This window comes from Balaenoptera physalus, assembly GCF_965194825.1.
Source record: "Balaenoptera physalus genome assembly, chromosome: 15".
Lineage (NCBI taxonomy): Eukaryota > Metazoa > Chordata > Mammalia > Artiodactyla > Balaenopteridae > Balaenoptera > Balaenoptera physalus.
This window is the reverse complement of record NC_138894.1, coordinates 71803118-71828984: the sequence shown is the minus strand read 5'-3', so window position 1 is coordinate 71828984 and position 25867 is coordinate 71803118. Positions and strand designations below refer to the sequence as shown.

Sequence of the window (25867 nt, the reverse complement as noted above, 5' to 3'; positions counted from 1 at the left end):
CACTGAAGAAATCCAAGAGGAAATCAAAAAACACCTAGAAACAAATGACAATGAAAACATAACGACCCAAAACCTATGGGATGCAGCAAAAGCAGTTCTAAGAGGGAAGTTTATAGCAATGCAAGCCTACCTCAAGAAACAACAAACATCTCAAATAAACAACCTAAGCTTACATCTAAAGCAATTAGAGAAAGAACAAAAAAACCCCAAAGTTAGCAGAAGGAAAGAAATCATAAAGATCAGATCAGAAATAAATGGAAAAGAAATGAAGGAAACAATAGCAAAGATCAATAAAAGTAAAAGTTGGTTGGTTCTTTGAGAAGATAAACAAAATTGATAAACCATTAGCCAGAATCATCATGAAGAAAAGGGAGAAGACACAAGTGAACAGAATTAGAAATGAAAACAGAGAAGTAACAACTGCCACTGCAGAAATACAAAGGATCATGAGAGATTACTACAAGCAACTCTATGCCAATAAAATGGACAACCTGGAAGAAATGGACAAATTCTTAGAAAAGCACAACCTTCCGAGACTGAACCAGGAAGAAATAAAAACACAAACAGACCAATCACAAGCACTGAAATTGAGACTGTGATTAAAAATCTTCCAACAAACAAAAGCCCAGGGCCAGATGGCTTCACAGCCGAATTCTATCAAACATTTAGAAAAGAGCTGACACCTATCCTTCTCAAACTCTTCCAAAATATAGCAGAGGGAGGAACACTCCCAAACTCATTCTATGAGGCCACTATCACCCTGATACCAAAACCAGACAAAGATGTCACAAAGAAAGAAAACTACAGGCCAATATCACTGATGAATATAGATGCAAAAATCCTCAACAAAACACTAGCAAACAGAATCCAACAGCACATTAAAAGGATCATACGCCATGATCAAGTGGGGTTTATCCCAGGAATGCAAGGATTCTTCAATATACGCAAATCAATCAATGTGATACACCATATTAACAAATTGAAGAATAAAAACCATATGATCATCTCAATAGATGCAGAAAACGCTTTCAACAAAATTCAACACCATTTATGATAAAAAACCCTCCAGAAAGTAGGCATAGAGGGAACTTACCTTAACATAATAAAGGCCATATATGACAGACCCACAGCCAACATCGTTCTCAATGGTGAAAAACTGAAACCATTTCTACTAAGATCAGGAACAAGACAAGGTTGCCCACTCTCATCACTATTATTCAACATAGTTTTGGAAGTTTTAGCCACAGCAATCAGAGAAGAAGAAGAAATAAAAGGCATCCAAATCAGAAAAGAAGAAGTAAAGCTGTCACTGTTTGCAGATGACACGATACTATATAGAGAGAATCCTAAAGACACTACCAGAAAACTACTAGAGCTAATCAGTGAATTTGGTAAAGTAGCACAATATAACATTAATGCACAGAAGTCTCTTGCATTCCTATACACTAATGATGAAAAATCTGAAAGAGAAATTAAGGAGACACTCCCATTTACCATGGCAACAAAAATAATAAAATACCTACGAATAAACCTGCCTAAGGAGACAAAAGACCTGTATGCAGAAAACTATAAGACACTGATGAAAGAAATAAAGATGATACAAATAGATGGAGAGATATACCATGTTCTTGGATTGGAAGAATCAACATTGTGAAAATGAGTATGCTACCCAAAGCAATCTACAGATTCAGTGCAATCCCTGTCAAACTACCACTGGCTTTTTTCACAGAACTAGAACAAAAAATTTCACAATTTATATGGAAACACAAAAGACCCCGAATAGCCAAAGCAATCTTGAGAAAGAAAAACGGAGCTGGAGGAATCAGGCTCCCTGACTTCAGACTATACTACAAAGCTACAGTAATCAAGACAGTATGGTACTGGCACAAAAACAGAAGTATAGATCAATGGAACAGGATAGAAAGCCCAGAGTTAAACCCACACACATATGGTCACCTTGTTTTTGATAAAAGAGGCAAGAATATACAATGGAGAAAAGACAGCCTCCTCAATAAGTGGTGCTGGGAAAACTGGACAGCTACATGTAAAAGAATGAAATTAGAACACTCCCTAACGCCATACACAAAAATAAACTCAAAATGGATGAAAGACCTAAATGTAAGGCCAGACACTATCAAACTCTTAGAGGAAAACACAGGCAGAACACTCTGTACCATAAATCACAGCAAGATCCTTTATGACCTAGCTCCTAGAGAAATGGAAATAAAAACACAAATAAACAAATGGGACCTAATGAAACTTAAAAGCTTTTGCACAGCAAAGGAAACCATAAACAAGATGAAAAGACAACCCTCAGAATGGGGGAAAATATTTGCAAATGAAGCAACTCATAAAGGATTAATCTCCAAAATTTACAAGCAGCTCATGCAGCTCAATATCAAAAAAACAAACAACCCAATCCAAAAATGGGCAGAAGACCTAAATAGACATTTCTGCAAAGAAGATATACAGATTGCCAACAAACACATGAAAGAATGCTCAACTTCATTAATCATTAGAGAAATGCAAATCAAAACTACAATGAGATATCATCTCACACCGATCAGAATGGCCATCATCAAAAAATCTAGAAACAATAAATGCTGGAGAGGGTGTGGAGAAAAGGGAACACTCTTGCACTGTTGGTGGGAATGTAAATTGATACAGCTACTATGGAGAACAGTATGGAGTTTCCTTAAAAAACTAAAAATAGAACTACCATACAACCCAGCAATCCCACTGCTGGGCATAAACCCTGAGAAAACCATAATTCAAAAAGAGTCATGTACCACAATGTTCATTGCAGCTCTATTTACAGTAGCCAGGACATGGAAGTGACCTAAGTGTCCATCAACAGATGAATGGATAAAGAAGCTGTGGCATATATATACAATGGAATATTCCTCAACCATAAAAAGAAATGAATTTGAGTTATTTGAAGTGAGGTGGATGGACGTAGAGTCTGTCATACAGAGTGAAGTAAGTCAGAAAGAGAAAAACAAATACCATATGGTAACACCTATATATGGAATCTAAAAAGAAAAAAAAAGGTCATGAAGGACCTAGGGGCAGGACAGGAATAAAGACGCAGACCTACTAGAGAATGGACTTGAGGATACGGGGAGGGAGGGAGAAGGGTAAGCTGGGACAAAGTGTGAGACTGGCATGGATATATATACACTACCAAATGTAAAACGGATAGCTAGTGGGAAGCAGCTGCATTGCACAGGGATATCAGCTCGGTGCTTTGTGACCACCTAGAGTGGTGGGAAGGAGGGAGACGCAAGAGGGAGGGGATATGGGGATATATGTGTACATATAGCTGATTCACTTTGTTATAAAGCAGAAGCTGACACACCGTTGTAAAGCAATGATACTCCAATAAAGAGGTTAAAAAAAAAAAAAAAGCTGAAGTTGGGGAAGTGGTCACCAAACCTCCCAAGCAGGATTTTGTAGACTCAGGACCAGAATTAAAACATAAATCCTTCGGTCTACTCTTAGGTAGTTATTCTCATTGTCCCCTACTTTTATGCAAAAAATAAATACAAAGAAATTGCTCAGATATCAAGCTAGTATGTGTAGCCCTGAAAAAGGAACATGTCACTTCCTATCATTTTTTACCCCTCCCTCAGCGCAGATACTTTATTCCTTTTATTTTGTCAATTTTCCCCCTTACCCCCCTTAAAAATTTAAAATTTTCCTTGACTTTCCTCCTCAATTAACTGGTCATCTTTGTAAGGTTATATGATATTACTGGCAGTTTATATATGCAAAGATACATGTATAGGCAGAAGGGTATAGGAGTTGAGAGGTGGTGAGGGGTCACTGTGGACTGATGGAGCCAGAGATGGGACAGAAGTTAGCTTAGATGTTCACTGATTGATGCAAAGTGAGTAGATGTGCAGGAGGGGAACTGGCTTCACAGGTAGGACAAAAGCATGAAGAAAGGTGAAGATTTGAGAGTTTACTAAGTGGCTGTCCTAGTTTGTGCCTAATATCCTGATAACACATCCAGTTAATTGTATGTCCCAGATTTTTACTTTTTTTTTTGTTTTTAATTTTTTGGCCACACTGCACGGCATGTGGGATCTTATTTCCCTGACCAGGGACTGAACCCGCACCCCCTGCATTAGAAGCCCAGAGTCTTAACCACTGGACCACCAGGGAAGTCCCCAGATTTTTACTTTTTAAATGAAGTGCTATTATTAATAGTTACAGTAAAAGAAGTTAGAATGGGTTTTCAGAGACATTCATTTTGTACTTCTGTCTTCGGCCATAGCCTCATCTAGTGTTGTGTTTAATGCATGAGGTGGATGGAGCTCCCACTTTACGACGTGCTATAAAATATGAAAGGTGGCCAGTAGGAGCCTGTGTCTTTTTTCCCCAATGCTTTCCAGATGCAACTTAACTAACATTGCCCTTTAGAGGACAGTGTGTAGAATGCTTGCTGATACCATTAACTGTGTTTGCTCTGAGTGGTTGAGGACAGCCAACTCCTTCAGGTTTTGGGTGGTGGTAGGAGAAATGTTTGAGCCAATGTCTCTATAAGCCCCTTGGTATATATCAGACAGTTGTGCCAAGCTGCAGCCTGTGAGATGCATGATGTTGCCTGGTTACCAGTTGGCAGAATTAGTGGGAAATATGGGGAATTGTAGGCTAGATAGATGTATGGGGAGTAGAGGCAGAGCAGTCCTGCCAGAAATAAAAGCACATGGAGAATAGGCTGAATTCCCTTGCTGCAGGGGTTTGGTCACTTACTGTATGGTTTAAATGTACCACTATTTCTATATTATATTGCTTGGTAACTTTTTACATAGTTTATAGTAAACCCTTTTGGCAGCAATCATCTCCAAAAAGCAAACAAATTTTTAAAATGTGTTTTTAGGGAATAATTAAGAACTTAATTTTCACTTGTCAAGAGAGTAAATAAATGTATTAATATAACTTGTCCAAGACTTAGTTGATATAATTAAATTCCACCTCAGGGGCCGTAATCATATCATTAATCACATGAAAACCAGAAGACCCAAGTCTTCTGAAGAAATGTAAGTGTTTATGTCAAAAGTTAGTTGTTGTTGTTTTCATAGGAAGCATGTCCAAAGATGACGATTTAATATGCAGCTGTAGGAGGTGTATTTTCATGTCATTCTGTGAGACTGGACTTTTATCTAGAGCAAATGAAAATGCACAAAATTAGTTTAGAAAATTAGTTGATACCAAATTTTTTCGTGTGTGTGTGAAAAGTGAGGTCATAGCTGTTAATATGCTAGCTCTTAGCAGAAGTAGTTCATTAACAGTTGAATCTGCCAGTTTTATATCAGTGACATCAGATGCTTCAAATAGAAAACTCATTAATTTGGTTCTCATAATGGTTTTAATGTTTTTCACCTAATTATTGGATTCAAAATAAAATTTTTGGAAATTCACTCTATCAAAGTTGAAACATCTGACATTATTCTGAATGCTATTGTTAAACATCAAAGATAAAAGTATTTCTTTTAGTGGTGATAATAAGGATACAAATTTTCGTGGAGCATGACAACATGGTAAAAGTAATTCTCTTTTTGAATGAAGAAAACCAGTGGAGCAGAAATGTACTGGGAATGGGTTGTAGTGGTGGACATAATATGGTCCAAACAAGCTTCTACCAATGGAAATAAAAACTAGCGGTCGTCATTTACACATACTTTAATATACACTGTTTGGGTAATTGAATTACAAAATTCTTGTGATGTCTGATGTGATGTCTGATGTTGAATTAAAATAAAATTAGTGTGGCAGTATATACTTTCTCTTGTTGCTGCCCATCACCTAATGCACTATAAAAATGTTTGAGTTTTTTGAAGAATTTTTTTATAAATCAATTTAAGTGCCCTATAATGATAGGAACTTTTTTTTTTTTAAGGAGTCTTGCGTTTTGGCTGCATTGTGTTCAAAATCAATTGGAAATCTTTTATGTATTCAATTAACGGAGTTCAAAAAAATTTCAGCTTTTACAACTTTTACCAAATTGTAGTTATTGAAAGCAAACTTTCAAACAGGAAGACATTGAAATTTATCTTGAAGAGGAACAATGAGAGTTTAAATCATGTACAGGATTTAATTTAATAATGTATAATTGTACTTTTGAATATCCCTACTGTGTTAGTCTGCTAAGGGCTGACTAATACTACAGACTGGGTGGTTTAAACCACTGTGGAAATTAATTTTTTCACAGTTCTGGAAGCTAGAAGTCCAAGATCAAGTTGCCTTCAGGGTTGGTTTCTGGTGAGGTCTTTTCCTTGCTTTTAGACGGCTACCTTTTCACTGTCTCCTCACATGGCCTTTTCTCTGTGCATGTGTAGAGAGAGCTCCAGTGTCTTTTCTTCTTCTTCAAAGGATACCAGTCCTGTTGGATTAGGGCCTCACCATTATGACCTCATTTAACCTTAATTATCTCCTTAAAGGCCCTATCTCCAAATACAGTCACACTGGGGGTTGAGCTTCAACATATGAATTTTGAGAGGGATACAGTTCCGTCTGTAACATCTACCTAGGAGGAATCTTTTCTTTGTAACCTTTTGTTATGAAATTTTCAATTATACAAAATATATACTAGCAGAGACCAGAATAAGGAGTCCCCTCCCATGTGCCTATGAACCATCTTTGACAATTACTAACTCATGACTGGTCCTGTTTCATCTGTATTTCCCCACTCCATCCCATATTATTTTGAAACAAACCCAATATATCATTTCATTTTTAAATGTTTTAGTATGTATCTCTAAAAAAATAAGGACTTAAAAAAATAGCCAAGTACCATTGTACTTAAGATATCAATAATAATTTGCCAAAAACTTTTGACTGAGCTTTTGATTTTAACTGAATAAATTTATATTCTATTCTAGAATAGAATGTAATTGAGAAGGCCTATAATTTATAAATTTGTAAGTTTGATGAAACTTACAAAGAATCATAAATTTGATGAATTATTTGGTGAATCTTGTCCTGTTAAAAATATTTGTTGAAGAAAGGTACTCTAAATGGAGGCCAAAAGACAGGACCCAAGAAAAATATTTATAAGCTTCAGTATTATCAAATCTAGAATTCAGAATACCCTCTGTTTAGCAGCAGTTGCTCTGAGCTTCCTAGTTATCTCAGTACATTAAAAAAAATTTTTCCCGGCTTTATTGAGATATAATTGACATACTGTGTAAGGTATACAACGTGATAAGATTTGATACATGTATATATTGTGAAGTGATTACCACAGTAGCATTAGTTAACACCTCTATCACCTCACCTCTGTCACCTTTGTGTGTGTGTGATGATAACATTTAAGATCTACTCTTTTAGCAATTTTCAAGTGTATAATGCAGTATTGTTAACTATAGTCACCATGCTGTATGTTAGATCCCCAGAACTTACTTATCTTATAACTGGAAGTTTGTATGCTTTGACCAACATCTCCCCACTTTCCCCCGCCCCCAACTCCTGGCAACCACCTTTCTACTATTTCTCTGAGTTTGGCGTTTTTAGATTCCACATACAAGTGAGAGCATATGGTATTTGTCTTTCTCTGTCTAACTTATTTCACTTAGCATAATGCCCTCAAAGTTCATCCATGTTGTTGCCAAAGGCAAGATTTCCTTCTTTTTCATGGCTGAATAATATTTCACCCTGTGTGTGCACACACTCACACAATTTCTTTATACATTCGACTGACAGACACTTCTTTATACATTTATACTTCTTTATACATTTATACTTCTTTATACATTTCTTTATACATCGACTGACAGACACTTAGTTTGTTTACGTCTCAGCTATTGTGAATAATGCTGCAGTGAACATGAGGGTGCAGATATCTCTTCGAGGAGTGATTTCATTTCCTTCAGCTATATACTCAGCAGTGAGATTGCTGGATCATATGGTGGTTCTACCTTTTTTTTTTTTTTTTTTTTAATTTATGTATGTATGTATGTATGTATGTATGTATGACTGTGTTGGGTCTTCGTTTCTGTGCGAGGGCTTTCTCCAGTTGCAGCGAGCGGAGGCCACTCTTCATCGCGGTGCGCGGGACTCTCACTGTCGCGGCCTCTCCCGTTGCGGAGCACAGGCTCCAGACGCGCAGGCTCAGTAGTTGTGGCTCACGGGCCCAGTTGCTCCACAGCATGTGGGATCTTCCCAGACCAGGGCTCGAACCCGTGTCCCCTGCATTGGCAGGCAGATTCTCAACCACTGCGCCACCAGGGAAGCCCGGTGGTTCTATTTTTAATTTTTCCTCAGTACATTTAGAAAGAATATTTTCTCAGCTAAAATCATGACCTACAGAGAAGAGTCAGTCAAAAGTTTTAACAATTCTAAATGTATTAACAATAAATTTGACAATTAACAATAAAGAACAACTTTGAAGTAGACAGCAGGCAATTTTATGAAAAAATTAAAAGTACTAAGATACTGAAAAAATTATCAGAAAATATCAATGACATGGTATTAGAATTAGATATGACTAAGGAACTGATTAGAGGATATGAATATCTACTAAGAAAAATTGATTTTAATTCTGTAATATATTAGAGAAATATGCAAATGTCACAAATATATAGCTTACTTAATGTTCCTTTTGTTATTTTTAAATTTCAGATAATCAGAATTTACAATTTTTTAATATATTTTATTTTTCAATAAATAATTTTACTTTTGAAAATAGTTTTCGAATAGAACCATCTTTAGGTCCCCTGTTATATCAGTAGTAAAACCAATTTGACAATCAACAGTTTGTTGGTCAATAAATAAGGTCTTTTTAAGGTCCTGTAATTTTAATGGTTTTTTAATGCCTTGTTTCATTTTTAAAAATGTTGCAGTTTGAACAGTACATTATGTGGTTGCCTCACTAAGCATTATCGAGATCCTGCTGTGAACCAGACATGGATGTGGGAATGAACTGGGCTGTGTCAGCCTATCAGCAGAGAGCAGAGAGTTTCCACTGGGAAATGATATGGACAGAACTAGTTTGTGAAGGGCCTTAAGTGCCTTTCTTCAGGATTAGTAACCCTACAGATATGGAAGTCTGTTGTGGTTTTGAATAAAAGAGTGATATGACAAAAGTGATATTCTAGGAAGTTTAAATAAGGGATGAATGTCATGGATGAGTGATCAGTGGCTTTAGCAGTGAGGATGGAAAGATAGAACAGGTTGAAGCTCCTTATAAAGGAAAATTTTCTGGGCCTTATTCCCTGGATTGGCAGCATTGAGGGAGAGTTCGGGATCTGAGAACATGCCGGTTTTCTCAATTGTTTGGTTAAAAAGGAAATGTCCCTATTGATAGATACTTTCCCTTCCTCCTGAATTCTCTGTGTCTTCGGTAGGGGAAGATGATGTGTTTTGAGTGTTGAATGTGAAGAGATGTTGCTGTGTAGAGAGGGCTCGCAGTCCAAGCCTGAAGCCTAGGAGTGAGGCCAAGAACGGAGCTTGCAGGCTGGGGCTTTTCTGTGGAAGTAAGGTGAATCCATGCAAGTGAATGAATTCTTGACAGAAAACTGTGTTGGAAGAGAACACGAGGCAAAATCTTGAACTTCGGGCATCTCCAGGGGTTGGAAGTTTTTTTAATACTCTGATAGAATTGCTAATTAACCTGAGAGCTTGTGTTCTTCTTCGATTTGTAGGGGTCAACATTCTCTTTCATTTCAGTTTTTGAAAGAAGAAATGTTTTTATTTGAAATGGAGTTAGAGTTTCTGTTGTGCACTTGTGTTACTGTGGTGGGGAGGTTCGAGGAGATTGGAGCTTACATTCCAGTGGAGAAGAGAGAATAAACATATGCGAATAATATGTAGAGAAAAAAGAGATTCTTTCCTTTTTGTTCTTCCTTTCTCATATTGGTAAGCAATAAAAAATGAAACTCTTAAGGTCTAACTTGCATAACTGCCAAGAAATACGAGCTCTGTGATAACATCTGGGCTGTAGCTGGGACTAAGGGGTAGAGGGGAGGGCAGAGCTCTGCGGCCATAGACCCGACTCTGAATCCTAGTAATCCCAAGGTAAATCCCTTCATCTTTCTGAGCTTCAGTTTCCTCATTTGTAAAGTGGAGATATAATCCCTATCTCAATTTGCTGTTGGGAAAATTAGAGCCAATATGTAAAAAATATCTAGCATACTTCCTGGCCCATAGTAAGTTCTCAGTTGTCGTGGAGTTTTCTGTCCTGCCCATTGCGGTGTGGTAGAAAATCATTGTTACCCCATTATCTGGAGCCTAAAGATAGGGAGATATATCTCACAGGAGAGTTTTCGTGCAGATGATATGTAAGCACCCGTGTTACCTCACATGTGAATTCTCTGGAAAGAGTAGGCAAATAGAAGAACCAGCGGTAACCAAGTCTAGGACAGTAATAAGAGGAGGACACTAAACAATTAATACCCTTTCTAGTAAAAGGAAAAAAAAGTGTGTATAAAATTTAGTTGCTCTTGTAGTTTAAAAGAAGACACTGACATAGAGGAAACTTTTGAGAGAGGGAGAGAAGCTGGCAGGTTAAGACTTGTGTTTCCTTAGGGAGGAGAACAGTATTTAATAGTAAATGAGAAATTTGGTTACGAAAGAGTTGGTGGTGCACATTTTTAAAAAATAAGAGCAGCAAGCATCATTTTAGGAAAAGATATTACCAGACAACATTGATAGCTCTCTTGGATTTGGCTTGGGTCATTTCCTGTTTAATGAAGCCACATTCAACAACTTATCTGCATTTGGGGTCATGGGAATGAGTCAGGGATGTAGAAAGGAGAGAATGGAGAATGTAGCTTGGCTTCAGGATTCAATTATAACGTGTTACACTTTATTATATGGGACATCAGAAAAATTCAGTCAATCCTGTAAGGAAAATTAGTTAAAAAAAAAGTGAAGCTACTGATTATTCATTCATTCTGCAGAAACCTTGAGGAGGAAGGAAATTTGAGTAGTAGGCTCATAATTTAAGAAAGAAAATTGTAATACATAAGTAAATGGCACCTATTGCAGATGTGCTTTAAATACCCTTGTAAAAATTAACTTTTAAAAGTAATCCATGTCCATTGTCCAGTGGTGCTTAGTGTTCAATTTCTATTTTAATTATTGAGGTTTAGTAAGTATTGCAGTCACTCTCTTCATCACATGTATTGCACACCAGAAGCCAGGAACTGTTGTGTGGCTTTAGGCAAATCATTTCCTTTCTAGGCCTCATTTTCCTCACTGCCTCTTTTCAGTTGATTTCTAAGCCTGTAATTGAACTGATTTCCTCCTAGTTTGTCAACCCTGCTGATTCTAAGTATTCTATTTGCATCATCAGTGTACTTGTTCTGCCACTAGATGGCATTAATGTACCTTTGAACCCTGTCACCTCCAGGTTTTCAGAATCTGAGGTCTGAAGGAGCCTTGGAATTTTTGCTTAATCCACCTCCCCCCACCCCCCATTTAACAACTGGGGAACTAAGACTCAGAGGTTAAGTGACATGGCCAAGGTCATACAGTACCTTAGAACCTCTTGAATCCCAGTCATTTATCTTTCCCTCCATTCCACTGTTTCTGTAGGGGGCTTTTGAGGGAAATTCAAAGAGAGATCATGTTTTCTTCAACCATTCCTGCTTTTTGATAATTATCTTAAAAATAATTTAAAACCATTCTTCAAGTGCATATATCATCATATTAAGATAAATAGTTGGTCTGCTTTTGTGTTTCTGTACTGGCTCCCTCAGAGGAAAAAGCTAGACTGTCAGCTTCTAAAGATCACTGCCCTGCCTATAGCTTGCCTGCCTTCACAATTTGCCTTGGAAATAAGCTCCACAGAAATCTCCACCAGAGCCTCTCTGTCAGACGATTATCTTTCTCCATCCTTGCCCAGTCCCTTGGTAAGAGATTTGCCTTTCAGCTCTTTCCTCCAACCAAACATAGCCATCCATTCTTCTGCTTCATCTTTGTCCACTTGCCTAATCAAGAGAGCTTTTGGAGGGGGGAAGTAGATAATGCCCTGGTTCTTAAAAAATTGGTCTCCTGGGTTTTCCCAGCACATGTTAATTGGACTCTTTCCTTCCCCCCAACACCCCGCCCTCTCTGCTGGTGACAAGGATGGCGCTGCCGTAAATCGTGGCTGTGTGTGGGCAGACGGTGTAGCGGGGGGGCGGCGTGGTCACACGGAGATGAAGTGGGCTCTGGAGTCGCACTGACTGGGCCTCGAATCTCTCCTCTCTCGCTGACTGCCTCTGGTCCATGGTCACCTCTTTAATGAGGGTGATATTTACTGCCTCGCAAGGCTGTTGTGAGGAATAGATGAGGTTAATGTGTGGAAAGCTCGCAGTATCAGTGCTTGGCAAACATTGTAGGTGCTCATTAAGTGCTAATTATTCTGGTTGCTGTTGTATGGAGAGAACAGCAGTGACTATAGTATATGAAGAGTTGGAGCCCAAGGGAGGGTGTCAGCCAGAGGAGCTAGTTTTTTCAATGGAGAAGAAAGGGAGGGATGCAGGTGTGCCAGGGTCTGTGTCAGTGTTTTGGAGAAATAGTGTAGAAGTGTGCTGCCCAGTATGGTAGCCACTAGCCACATGTGGCAGTTGAGCACTTGAAATGTGGCTGGTCCAAATTGAGATGCTGTAAGTGTAGGACACACATCAGGTTTCAAAGATGTCATATGAAAAAAATGAACATAAAATATCTCGATAATTTTGTATATTGATAACATGTTGAAATGATAATATTTTGGATATGTAGAGTTAAGTAAAATATGTTATTAAAATTTATTTCACCCATTTCTTTTTAAAATGGCTACTAGCAAATGTAATGAGGCTAGCATTATATTTCTATCTGATAGCATTGGACTAGAAGATAGAGACCTTTGGTACTCAACCATATACAACTTTAATTTGGGGAATCATGTGAGTGTTTTTTTCTTTTTTTTTGAAGCTTCTTTTGATTTTTTTTTCTTTTATGATGTTCTGTTCTTCAGAGCATGACCATCCTAAATCAAGATGCCAGTGGATAATATAGGTTAAGTAATAGTTTAAAATGAAAAGAGTAAGAGGCACTGAATATTCTCCTTAGTCCCCCAAATTCTGAGGACCTCAGTTGAGATGCAAGGTATGAATGCAGTTTTGATGGTTTAGTGGGTCAGCCAGAAGCAGTTAGAAGATCCTAGAGGTTTTTTTTTTTAAGCCATTTCATGATCAAAGAATAGGATGTGTACAGAAGTCATCTCCCATCATAATTATATGTTATCAGTAGATGAAAACCTACTAGCAGTTAATGATTCTAGAATTTTTTTTCAGATGCAAATTAAAAAGCAATTACACAAATTACCAAGAGCAAAAAGAAAAGAGAATCATAATACTATACATTAAATTGTCATCTGCCTGGTTTTCATCAAATTTATTTTGGTTTTAGGACATTGGTTACAAAATATTGACTTGCTTTAAAAACCTAAAGATCAACAGTAATCTCATCACCAGCTTGTGTTAGAGCTGTGAGATAATTGCTAATTTCAGACATTTGTAACCTTTGTTTTTTCAGGTGGATTGAAAAATAAAGTTCTTTATTTACATCTTAAATTTACACTTGCTGTTTTTTATAACACATGTGAAATAGTTTTGTGGGGAGTTTGTTCTTTGCTGATGCAGGAAGCAAGCAGGGCACGTGCATTTTGAGAACTTTGAGGGCAATTCTCATTTTTCTTGATTTAGTCCCAGAATGAGGTATACCTCATTCCAAGTAAACTTGCTGCCATGATTTATTGGGGTATAAGATGCTGTCAATTGTAAGAGGCACATATAAGTGCCACCTTGTATAGAAAATTGAATGCTGCCAATAAAACTCTGATCAGCTATGGGTTATTAAGATGCATCTATTGCAGAGATGTTAAATGGGAAAAAAAAAAGTGCACCTTATACGTGATGAAATATAATACACAGATTTTGAAACTTTCAACTAGGTTAGAAGTAAGAGAGCTTGTTTTATATGTTGTTTTATACATTAGCATCAGACTTTAGGCCCTCCCAAAATGAGTAACATTTAGTGAGTATGGAACTGTTTTCAATTAATTCTGTAAATAACCAGACAAAAGCAAAGTGTAATAAGCTAATTTTTAAGTTGCTAGAGTCCCTTGATTGAGAAAAGTGAACTTATAACTTTATTTCCACCTAGTACCTCTGCATCCCCCCCATCCCCCCAAACACACAGCCACCCCATTTCTAGCCATTACCTATACCTCTAACAAAATCTCTCCTCTTAAAGTCTCCTCATAGCAGTTATTTATAGCCTCTTGTGAATTCAAGGCAAAGTGTTAAATTGCCCAAGGATGTTTGCTTTCTAAGCCTTATCTCTAATTATCGGCTAAAAATCTATATCTGCTTAAAATCTATATCTGCTTAAAGAAATCTCAGGCCTCAACTAGCCATATGGAGCAAGTTTTGTAGGAATGGCGGGGGGAGGAGGGTGTAGGGGCAGCTTCCTACTCGCCTCTGTGGAAGGCTCTGGACAGATAACAGAGCACCTCATTTCCTTTCCCACCCTAAAGTGTTCAACCAAGTCTGTCTGCTGGCTTACTGCCTTTGTACTGGAAGTCAAAGAAAGTAAGAAAGTAAGCTGCATTCTGCTGCTGGCCTTACTAACTATATCTAAAAGGAAAGCAACGTTGTAATAGCTGCATTTCTGACTAATTTCATTGAATTTTTATCAGTCTTATCTTCCTTTTGACAGAGGCTATTGAATTTTAAGGAAACCCTGTGATGTAAAGAATTCTTTTGTGATTTCAATAGCTACTTCCTAATTTACCTGTTTTCTGCATCTCTAAGTTTACAAATCATATTAAGTCAGGCTTTCCACTTTGAATGACTCTTTGGTAATCCAGATTCTCAGCCTGCTTTTTCTAAAATTTTTTGGGCATGCCTAAACAGATACATGCTAGGGCAATTTGGCTCTTGGTTAAACTGCAGAAGTATTTGTGGTCTAACTTGAAGATGGAAGCAAAAATTTTTCCTCTCAAGTTCGTAATACATTCATCAGTTGTGAACCTGCTGATGCTCTGTATACTTTTTACATAGTTACATAGATGTTCAGTAAAAATGTTAGATTAATCCCACATTTATAATATCAGGGCTTGTCAACAGAGCTCTCCATTGCTTTCACGGAGTTGGTTAACACAAAGAATGGTCTTTCTCGGTAAAAGACGTGCAGTGATATTGCACATGCTTTTAGTGTTGTATTAGCTTTGAAAATTATATGGAAAAATGCCATCTCCATTGCTAAGTTTCCTACATTTAAACTAATATAAAATGTAAGCCAAATTATAGCTCTGCATTCTTTATAGTAGTCTAGTGTGTTTGTTGATAGTATCTTAAATGATTTTCAGGTTAATTCTATAAATGTCTGTATGTGTTTGAATGACTTTGCCTTTTGGTCTTTGCAGCTCGGGGTGTGGTTTTCTCTCGGTTGTGCCTATCTGGCCTTGGAAGACTATGGAGGTTCAGCAAGGGCATTTCAGCGCTGTGTGACTCTAGAACCCGACGTAAGTTTGTTTGGTCTTCTTTCCTTATTACAGCTCTTTGGTACTCTTTAAGTTATTTGAATTGTACTGTAGTTCAGAACAGCAATTCCTATGGGTCTGTAGTTTCAGTTATGCAAGATGAGTAAGTTCTAGAGATCTGCTGTACAACATTGTGCCTATAGGTAACAACGCTGTATTGTACACCTAAAATTTTTAAAAAGGGTGATCTCATGTTAAGTGTTCTTATCACAGTAAAAAAAGAGAGCGAGAGAGAGAGAAGAAGGCAAAAAGATTCAAACTTTCTATTATTTTATGTCAAAAAAAAGAACACCAATTCCTTTTGTGTTGGAGGAAGGTATCCCTTTGGCAGAAGGTCACACCCTAAGTTATATGAGTTATAAATCTAGAAATAAGTTTCTTCTCATAATAGCTAAGTTATTCATTGCTTTGTTTAGAAAATAGTTTTGATAAAACAGTTTTTTAGTTAAAAATATACTTTGCTGAGTATACAGCAAAGTGTCACATATATTTTGTTGGTCACCAGCATGTGCTGCCTATGTTAATTGCACTATTAGAAAGTTCTTTTAGTTTACAGTCTTTAAATATTTAACAGCTTTACTGAGATGGTAAATAATTCGCATGCCATCTAGTTCATCCATTTAAAGTGTACAATATAGTGATTTTCTTTTTATTATATTCAGAATTGTGCAACCATCCCCACAGTCAATTTTAGAACATTTTTATTACCATAAAAAGAAATCCCCTGTACCTGTTAGCAGTCACTCCTCATTTCTCCCAAACACCTTCCACGTCTACCCCCCATCCCCACCCCTAGGCAACCACTAATGGACATTCTGTCTCTGTAGATTTGTCTGTTCTGAATATTTCATATCAGTGGAATCATACAATGAGTGGTCTTTTTGACTGCCTTTCTTCACTTAGATTAATGTTTTCACAATTCATCCATTCTCTATTCAAAGTTTTGAGAAACTGCCAGACTGTTTTCTAAAGCACCATTTTACATCCCCACCAGCAATGTGTGAGGGCTCTAATTTCTCAACATCTTTGGCAACACTTGTCTTTAATTATTGTCTGTCTTTTTGATTATAGTCATCCTAGTAGGTGGTATCTTGTGGTTTCAATTTGCATTTCCTTGATGGCTGATGATGTTGAGCATCTTTTTATGTGCTTTTTGGCCATTTGTGTATCATCTTTGGAGAAATGTTTATTGACATCCTTTACCTATTTGGGTTATTGGTCTTTTTACTGTTGAGTTGTAAGAATTCTTTATATATCCTAGATACAAATCTGATATCAGATATATGATTTGCAAATATTTTCTCCTATTCTGCAAGTTGTTTTTCACTTTCTTGATAGTGTCTTTTTTTTTTTTTTAATAGTAATCTTTTATTTATTTATTTATTATATTTATTTTTGGCTGTGTTGGGTCTTTGTTTCTGTGCGAGGGCTTCCTCCAGTTGCGGCAAGCGGGGGCCACTCTTCATCGCGGTGCGCGGGCCTCTTCACTATCGTGGCCTCTCCTGTTGCGGAGCACAGGCTCCAGACGCGCAGGCTCAGTAGTTGTGGCTCACGGGCCTAGTTGCTCCGCGGCATGTGGGATCTTCCCAGACCAGGGCTCGAACCCGTCTCCCCTGCATTAGCAGGCAGACTCTCAACCACTGCGCCACCAGGGAAGCCCCCGATAGTGTCTTTTGAGGTACAAAAGTTTTTAATTTTGATGAGGTCCAGCCTGTCTGTTTTTTCTGTTGTTGCTTGTGCTTTTGGTGTCATATTTAAGAATCTGTTGCCAAATCTAAGATCATGAAGATTACCTTATCTTTTCTTCTAAGAGTTTTATTGGTTTAGCTCTTATGTTTATGTCAAATCTGCTGTTAAACCTATTCATTAAACTTATTATTACTATGTGTGGTGGTGGATATTCACTAAACTTATTGTGGTAATCAACATATACCACAGATATATACACATATATCAAATCATTATGTAGTACACCTAAAAGTAATACAATGCTATATATCAGTTACATCTCAATTAAAAAAAACACTAAACATCATTTCAGACAATCTATTTTTTTTTTAGTTCAAGAATTTTTATTTGGTTCTTTTATAGTTTTCATGTTTCTACTGAGATTCCCCAATTGTTACCTTATCATGTTCATGTTTTCTTCAAATCTTTTATTATATTTATAATAACTGCTTTGAAGTTTTTGTATGCTTATTCCAACATCTCTTTAATTTCTGTCTGTTTCTATTTACTGATTTTTTATTTGGTTATGGATGAATTTTCCTGCTTGTTTGCCTGTCTACCAATTTTTAAAAATTATATCCTACACTTGTGGATGTTGTGTTGTTGAGTTTCTGGGTTTTGTTGTCTTCCCTTGAGGAAGGTAGAGTTTTATTTTGACATTTGGTTAATTTACTTGTGAATCAGCTTGATTTTAAGCTTAGGGTAGGTCTGGAGTTGTCCCTATTCTAGAGTTGCTGTCAACCTTCTCTTGAGGTATAACCTTTTGGGGGCTGAACTTAATCCCACAGGTGATCAGTAAGAATTCTCCTCTCTGGTTGGTTGGAACTTGAATAACTCCCAGAATTGTGTGACGTCTAGAATCTCCATTCAGCTCCCAGCTGTGTGGTAGTTGTTCCCTGCCTGGCCTTAAGAAGTTTTGCCCTGCACATGTGTAGCTTAGTATTCAGCCAAGGACTCAAGGAGATGCTTATTGAGATTTCTGGAGCTTATTCTCTGCACAGATCTCTCTTCCCTGTTATTTTGTCTTGCAAATTCAGCCACCTTTTCAGCCCTGAACTCTGAGCTCTTTTTCCCCCTCTTAGTAAGACTTGCTGTGCTTTGTTTGGTTTCTACCTTTCTGTGCTGCAGCCCTCAAAGTGCCTCTAGATAGAAGTGTAGGTTGATTGTTGAGACAGCTCAACGATCCTTCTCTCAGGGATCATAGTCCTGTGTAACCCTTTGTCCAACTTCTCAAAAACAGTTGTTTCCTAAATTTCATCCAGTTTGTAACTTTTTGTGGTGATAAGGCTAGTCTGGTACTAACAGTGCTCTGTCTGTAAGGAGAGGTCCATTGCCAATTAATTTTTATATCATATGTATGGAACTTGAGAACTATATACTTTATGTTTTATAAAACGTGGAACAAAGAGGAACAAGCATAATTTATATCATTCTTGTTAGAATCAACATTTATATAGAGGCTTTAATTTATTTTTGTCATTGCATAGAGGAATAGGTAGAGAAATATGTTTGATTGATGAAATACTTAGGCTTAACACTGGAGAGCACATACTCCTTTACTCTCCCATCTGATGAAGGATGATGGTAAAATAGCAAAGACTTTTATGATAGGAAAAACAATATTTTGCATTACTTTAGATTTGTAGTTAATCTATATATTGTGTAAATTATGTTGTAAATTGTCCAACTGTTTTGTAAATATAAATTTAGAAATAAAATCTTAGCAAACTTCCAAATTAGTGCTATAATAGTTATATCATTTTGTTGACTTTTAAAAAAAAATTATTTATTTATTTATTTATTTTTGGCTGCGTTGGGTCTTCATTGCTTCACGTGGGCTTTCTCTAGTTGTGGCGAGCGGGGGCTACTCTTCATTGCGGTGCACGCACTTCTCATTGTGGTGGCTTCTCTTATTGCGGAGCACGGGCTCTAGACGCTCGGGCTTCAGTAGTTGTGGCAGGTGGGCTCAGTAGTTGTGGCTCGCGGGCTCTAGAGCACAAGCTCAATTTGTGGCACATGGGCTTAGTTGCTCCGTAGTATGTGGGATCTTCCTGGACCAGGGCTCGAACCCATGTCCCCTGCATTGGTAGGCAGATTCCTAACCACTGTGCCACCAGCTAAGCCCTTGTTGACTATTTTTGTTCTAAATTATAAGTGTTAAGTTTAATTTATTTAATTTTCTTATACATTTTTAAACGTACCTTATTGAAAATTAACATTGTAAAGAGTACATCTTGAGCTAGGAAAATATGTTATATTTTTGGTTGCAGCAATTATACCTAAATGAGAATAGTCTGTAACTGTTGTCTATCATTTCAGAATGCTGAAGCTTGGAACAATTTATCAACTTCTTATATCCGATTAAAACAAAAGTAAGTGCATCAGAAAAAGATGAAGAACTTTGCTTCCAAAATAAATGAATGAGATTTTCTTCAACTGAACACTGAAACATTGTGCCCTACTCTTTGTCTTTTTCCCCTTGCCTACCCATATCTTTGAGTTAAAATGACTTAATATCGCCATTTGCATTCCAGGTGTAGTTTATTTCTTGAAAACATTTAGTATGTAATAAAATAAGAAATATTTTTTGACCTCTTTATTTGATACCGAAGTTTTGTATCCTAAATTTCATTGCATGGTAAAAGCAAGCATGCCTTTAGTCAGTCAGCTCAACTGATAGATTCTTAATGATTGCTTGCTGTGTAGTGGACATTACTGAGACATATAAGTATGAACCAATGTCTTTAGGGAGTGTGGGTTTAAAAAATAAAATATTATGCCATATTATTTTAAAAATTGATTAATAATATAAGTTGTATGTGGTAAATCTCAAGTGATAAGTACAAAGAGGGCTATAATAATGGTAGGTGATATTTGTAGAACAGTTATATTCTCTGCCACTCATGTAGTCCTGTGAGGATCTCAGAGGAGAGAAGGTGTGTGATGCTGGTTCAGAAATGCTTCTGAGAGAATGTTGGATTCAAGCTAAAATTTGAAGAATTGGTAGAGGGGAGAGAGGGAAGCCTTTCAGGATTTGGAAATAAATGGTCATTAATTTGTGTACCTAGTGTTCTGAATCTGTGTGACCAAATGCAGAGTGACAGGCATGAATGCCACACTTTAGGATATAGGAAGTAAAATAGTCCAGCTCGAGACTATTGAGATCTATAGTGGGAGATGAGGTTGGAAAGGTCAGTTGGGGTCAAATGGCAGCGTGTTCTGATTATCTGACTGACTAGTTGAGACTGTCCTGTTGGCAGTAGGAAGCCAGAGATTTCAGTGGGGTAATTTCATGAAGAAGGAAGTTTTTTAGGAAGATTTATCTGGTGACAGTGTGTGAGACAGAATAGAGAGGGAACTGGGCACAGGGAAACCAGTTAGGAGACAGCTGTGGTAACAGTCCAGGCAGGCAGTAACGAGACTGGAAAAAGAAGGGGGCAGATGCCAGTTTATAAAGAGAACAACCAACTGGGCTTACTGACTGGCTATAGAAAGCAAAGGAAAGGGAAGAGGCAAGGATGGCTGTTGCCCCAGTTTTAAATAAATGAATTAAAGGGTAGATATAGTTCCATTTTTATTTCGCCTTATTTTCAAATTTAATTTTTCTCTGTGGATTCACGAGTACTTCTGAAGATATCATTAAATCCACATTACGTCGAGATCATGAAATGCTTCCGCTGCTCTTGGATGACAATCTATATAAATAAAGTACTGTTTGTTCTACCGCTCTCTTTGGGAAATAATATTATGTTCTTGATTGCAACTGATTGTGTTAAAACTCACTAGAAACCCTTTTGGGTTAAAGCAGGGGCAGGGGAAATCCCTGTCATAGTTGTAGAATGATCTCAGCGGGTTTTTCTAGTAATACTGATAATTTTGTATGTAGTGAGGCTCTTGATACTCTGTGCTGTCCTCCAGCCCATTAATCCTAAGAATTCTAATTGATTTCTCTCTTAGTGGTTCTTGCACATTGTTCCTCAGCTTCTTTTTGACACTTTTTTGTCTTCCTGCAGCTCCATGAAAAGGTTTTTGTGTCAGAGTGGGGCTGTAAGGTCAGAGGTAAATCACTCCTTTATTCTTGCCTCTTTACTCTTTGCTTCCTTTGCTGCTGCTCTCCAGAGAGAGCTCATTTTTGACTCAGGAGATTGTTACTTCAGGGGCAAATTATTAATGCTCCTCTCAAAAGAATCCTATCCCTGCCTTAAAGTGACCCTTCAAACTATCTCATCTCTCCCTCTGCTGTCACCAGGTTCTTCACTAAAGTGCTCTTTCCCCTGCTTCCTCTGATTCCCCTAGGCATCATGTCCCTACCAGTCCCGTGGGAAATTTTTCCATCTTCCTATATAACTGTCATAGTGCAGTATCACTACCATTGTGGGTTTGATAAGTGAATCCGGAATTGAAGCTCCTTAGAAGGAAGTCATACTTTCCAAAAAAAGGATTTCATTGCAAAAATTTTGAGGCCAAAAAATTGTGATTAGAGGATAGGAGGACATACAGAAAGGATACTCCTCCTGGTGTGGACTGCTGCTTGTTGAGTTCTTTTCCAATAGGATAACTTCACACCCACCCACTGTGTGGATGGGAGACCTGGGGAATCTCAGTCCACTGCCTTTGAAGGCAGTTGCTATCACATATGAGGTGGGCATAGGGAGTAGAGTAGAGAAAGAAACAAAAAAAAGAAAAAAAATCACATAGAAACAATTTATGGCTGAATTTGAAGAAGTATTAGAGCAAGGGCACTTACATTTTTAACTGTAAAGGAGGGTGGGTCAAGGGATAAATGAATCAGTGCATTCCATGACAACTTTCGGTAAATTGTTTAATATAGGGTATAAAAAACTAAACTGTAGTGAATTGTGGTTATGAAAAGACTAAAAGGACTTAATTGTAAAGAAATTTTGATCAGTACCATAGGTATATTAGAGAATGAGTAAATGATTTGTGTGTTCAGTGACTAGCAGGGAAGGTTACTAAAAAGAAGTTACACTTCTTTTTAAGTGCTTTAGGGGGTGACTCTCAGAACAAGGGCCTGAGTCAGCCAGAAGACCCCCCACCATCCTCTCTAAAATTTGCCTTGAAGTCAGCAAAGAGGAGGGGTCTTGATGAAACCCTGTGAGGCTCAGCAGGGAAAGGGAGGTGGACCTTGTAGTCTTAAGTTAGCAAATTCAAAATGGCTCTTGGAGAGGGAGATTGATAGCATACCTTTGAAAGAGGTTACTATAGTTGTCCACTAAAGCATTTATGATCTATAAGGGAGCTATAGTGTTGTTCAGCCAGTAGAGTAAAGTATTAAGAATCTTTTTGAGAGCTGAGATGTTTAACTTTTAGAATAGGTGACATGAAGTTCTGTTGATTTCCTTGTCAATATCAAATTTTTAATAGTGTTTTTCTGTTTTCTGAAGTAGCTCGGATAAGGCAAGGATTCTGTGATGGTTTGATAAACCTTATCTGTAAAACCACCTAGCCTAGTTTTAATTTTTATTGATTTATTTGGCTTTCTATTTTTTAGCTCATTTTGCGTAATTTGTTCATAATGTTCTCTTATGATTTTTTTTAAAATTACTAATTTTATATATACCACTTTTCTAAATTCTAAATGGAATTTAGTTAGACATTTGTCTGTTTCATTAGTCTTTTTCAAAAAGCCAGCTTTTGGTTGATCATTTATATTCTTTCTTTATATTTTATTTCATATTTTCTTCTTTCTTAGAATTATTTGGTGTTCTTTTACAAAATTAAGTTGGATGTTTTAGCTCGTTTATTTTCCATCTTTCATAATTATAATCAATACATATAAAAATGTAAATTTCTCTCTAAATACTGCTTTACGTATATCTTGCAGATGGTGGTATATAATGCTTTCATTAAATTCTAAATATTTTGTACTTTCTAATATGAATCTCCCCCCCCCGCCCCCCCACTGTAGGTTCCTTTTTTTTAGGAGTGCATTTTTAAGTTTGTAGGCATATATTTTTTTAACTGTCTCTTTACTATTGATTTCTTATTTAGTTACAGAGAATATGGTCTATATACTTGTAGTTTTACTTTTTCTTAAAACACAACTCATAATTGTTTTTGGTCTCAATAATTATTTAAATTTACTGATGTACTTCATTTTCTCTTCTCACCATTGATCATTTCTTGTGTCCCTTTTCTTCTCTTTGAAGTCCCTTTTATTTTTGCAAGAGGAGATGCTTTAATAGTTCTTTTAAGTTAGGGTCAGTAGGTGGTAAACTTCCTTAGTCTTTGTACATGTTAAAATTTTTTATTTTGCATTTATTCTTGAGTGGTAAGTTTAGTTGATTATAAAATTTTAGACTGACAGTTATTTTTACTTAGCACTTTAAAGTATTTTATTGCCTTCTACCATCTTCTGCTGCTAATGAAATATCTGCTGTCCTCTGTCATTCTTTTATAGGTTTTAGGATTATCTTCATGTTCTGCAGTTTCACATAAAGTATCTAGGTGTTGGTTTACCTTTATTTATTGGCCAACCCAATATAATGCTCAGTACACAAAATATACTTTTGATCATAGAATTTAGATCTTTGTTCAGTTCTGGAAAATGCTCAGCTATTATCTTGTCAAATGTAGTGTCTTGCCATTTTCTGCATTTATTTACTCTGGAATGTCTATCGAATGTGTGCTTGAATCTTACCTCTCATTCTTTCCTCTGTCTCTTTATTACTCTTTTATTTTTTAATCTGAATTCCTCACTGTTATCTTCCAATTCATCAGTACTCTTTTTGACTGTGTGTAATCTAGTTTTTGTCACATGTTGAGGTTTTTTGGTTTGTTTGTTTTAATGTCTCTTGCAATTTCAAAATTTCTACTTGGTTTTTATTTATGTCTCCCTATTCTTGTTTCATTTCTACTTGTTTTTGTTTGCCATTTCCTGTTAAGGAAATTTGAGGTGGTTTCGGGTTGTTTGAACCTCTAATTCTGTTTATTAACGTGAATGATTAAGGACTGACAGAAAGTCCACATTAGTATTTTATACATTTAGCTGTAGTTTATTTAGCTATGTTTATTCATTATTGGTCCTTTTGTTTTTGTTTTTTTAACTTGACCTTCAATAGAGTGAAAGCTTTTAGAACTTTACAAGAAGCCCTCAAGTGCAACTATGAACATTGGCAGATCTGGGAAAACTATATTCTCACTAGCACTGACATTGGGGAATTTTCAGAAGCCATTAAAGCTTATCATCGGCTCTTGGACTTAAGAGACAAATACAAAGATACTCAGGTAGGATATTCATATTTTGTTATTTCAGTTTGTGTTTGATATTAATACTTCATTATATGATATAAATTGCTTCCTTGACTCTACACAGGAAAATTTTGTTAAACACAAGTAATATATAAAAGAGGGCTTTTTTGTATAGTTGAATATTCTTAGTTACATATTAATTCTGGCATTCCGATGTCAAATATGTTTGTGTAATCATAGACTGAATATTACTGTGACTCAGTTATGAAAATCTGATATGTGGTTTACATATATATAGTCAGCTCGCAGAAACTTAATAGAGTGATGCTTGTGTTATTTATTACTTTGGTTATCTCAGTGTAATAGCTGGATTAACTCCCATACTCATTTATCCACTCATTGAACAATCATTTACTGCATACTTTCAGATTGTTTGAACAATATAGAAATGAAGACTAACGTTTTCTTTGCACTGTTTAATGAGATGGTCTTCATCTTGGGATGAAGTCAGGACTGGTTGATTCTTAACAGTACAAAAAATACTATATCCTTTCAGAAACTATGGGAGACTTGAAACCCCTGTGTTTGACATCCAATAGTATTAAATATAAAAGACCTTGTGGGTTTAATTGTGGTTGAAGAGAATGTTTAAAGATAGGGTGTACAGGAGCTTATAGGTTACGAAGTCCGGGGGCTTGAAAATTTAATACTTTATTTGCAATAATCAACATATATATTATTTAAAGTGGTGAATTTGGAATTATGAAAAAACAAATAACATGTAATATATGATAATACCTCACTACTCTTATGGCTTATTTATAGATATACTCCAGCTGTTACAAAATTTACCTTGTCTGGTTTCTGGTTTCGTAGCCCCAGCCCTCAACCTGTTTGCATGTTCTTGCAAATCCAGCTATATAGTTTGCTAAATTGCTTTAAAGCTCAGGTTCTGGGCAGTTCACTTAGAGATCTGTGGCTTCAAGTAGAACCATATACCTACTTACAGGAGCATTGTTGACCCCTTCAATTACTTTTCTTTTTCTTTTTTTTTTTTTTTTCCCCCTTTTTAACTGTTGTACATTGACCATCCATTATAGAAAGAAGGGACTTGAATTTTATAGAGTGAAGATCACTTAAAACGTGCATGGAAGCATAGCAGAGTTTTACATCCTAGAGAGGATGGAAACCCTGGCCAATCTGTTTGCACAGTCCTGTGGCCATCTAGTACTTGTCCTATTCACCATTGTGATGGCTCTTTCTCTTCCGCACTTAGCCCCTTGGCAAAGGGCACTGATGAGGCTCTGAACAGATCTCGGTGTGTTGCTGAACCACTGAGGATGGTGCAGAGATTGCAAAGTGCTTGTCTCTTGTTTATCTCAACTGTAATTTTTTAAAAGACCTTTC

The 25867-nt window shown here is 36.7% G+C and overlaps 1 protein-coding gene across 5 annotated transcripts in view; it reads left to right on the top strand.

Annotated features, from left to right (window-relative positions):
• The window catches only part of TTC27 (tetratricopeptide repeat domain 27), a 190670-nt gene that overhangs the window by 141022 nt on the left and 23781 nt on the right, over positions 1 to 25867 (top strand). For all 5 annotated transcript variants that reach the window (XR_014254108.1, XM_082426978.1, XM_082426979.1 and 2 more), the window contains 3 exons: positions 15404 to 15502; positions 19568 to 19620; positions 24331 to 24496. Coding sequence is in view for 4 of the 5 variants with exons in the window: in XM_082426978.1 (XP_082283104.1) it covers positions 15404 to 15502; positions 19568 to 19620; positions 24331 to 24496 (318 nt within the window). In the remaining variant the exon portion in view is untranslated. The remainder of the gene's footprint in view (positions 1 to 15403; positions 15503 to 19567; positions 19621 to 24330; positions 24497 to 25867) is intronic.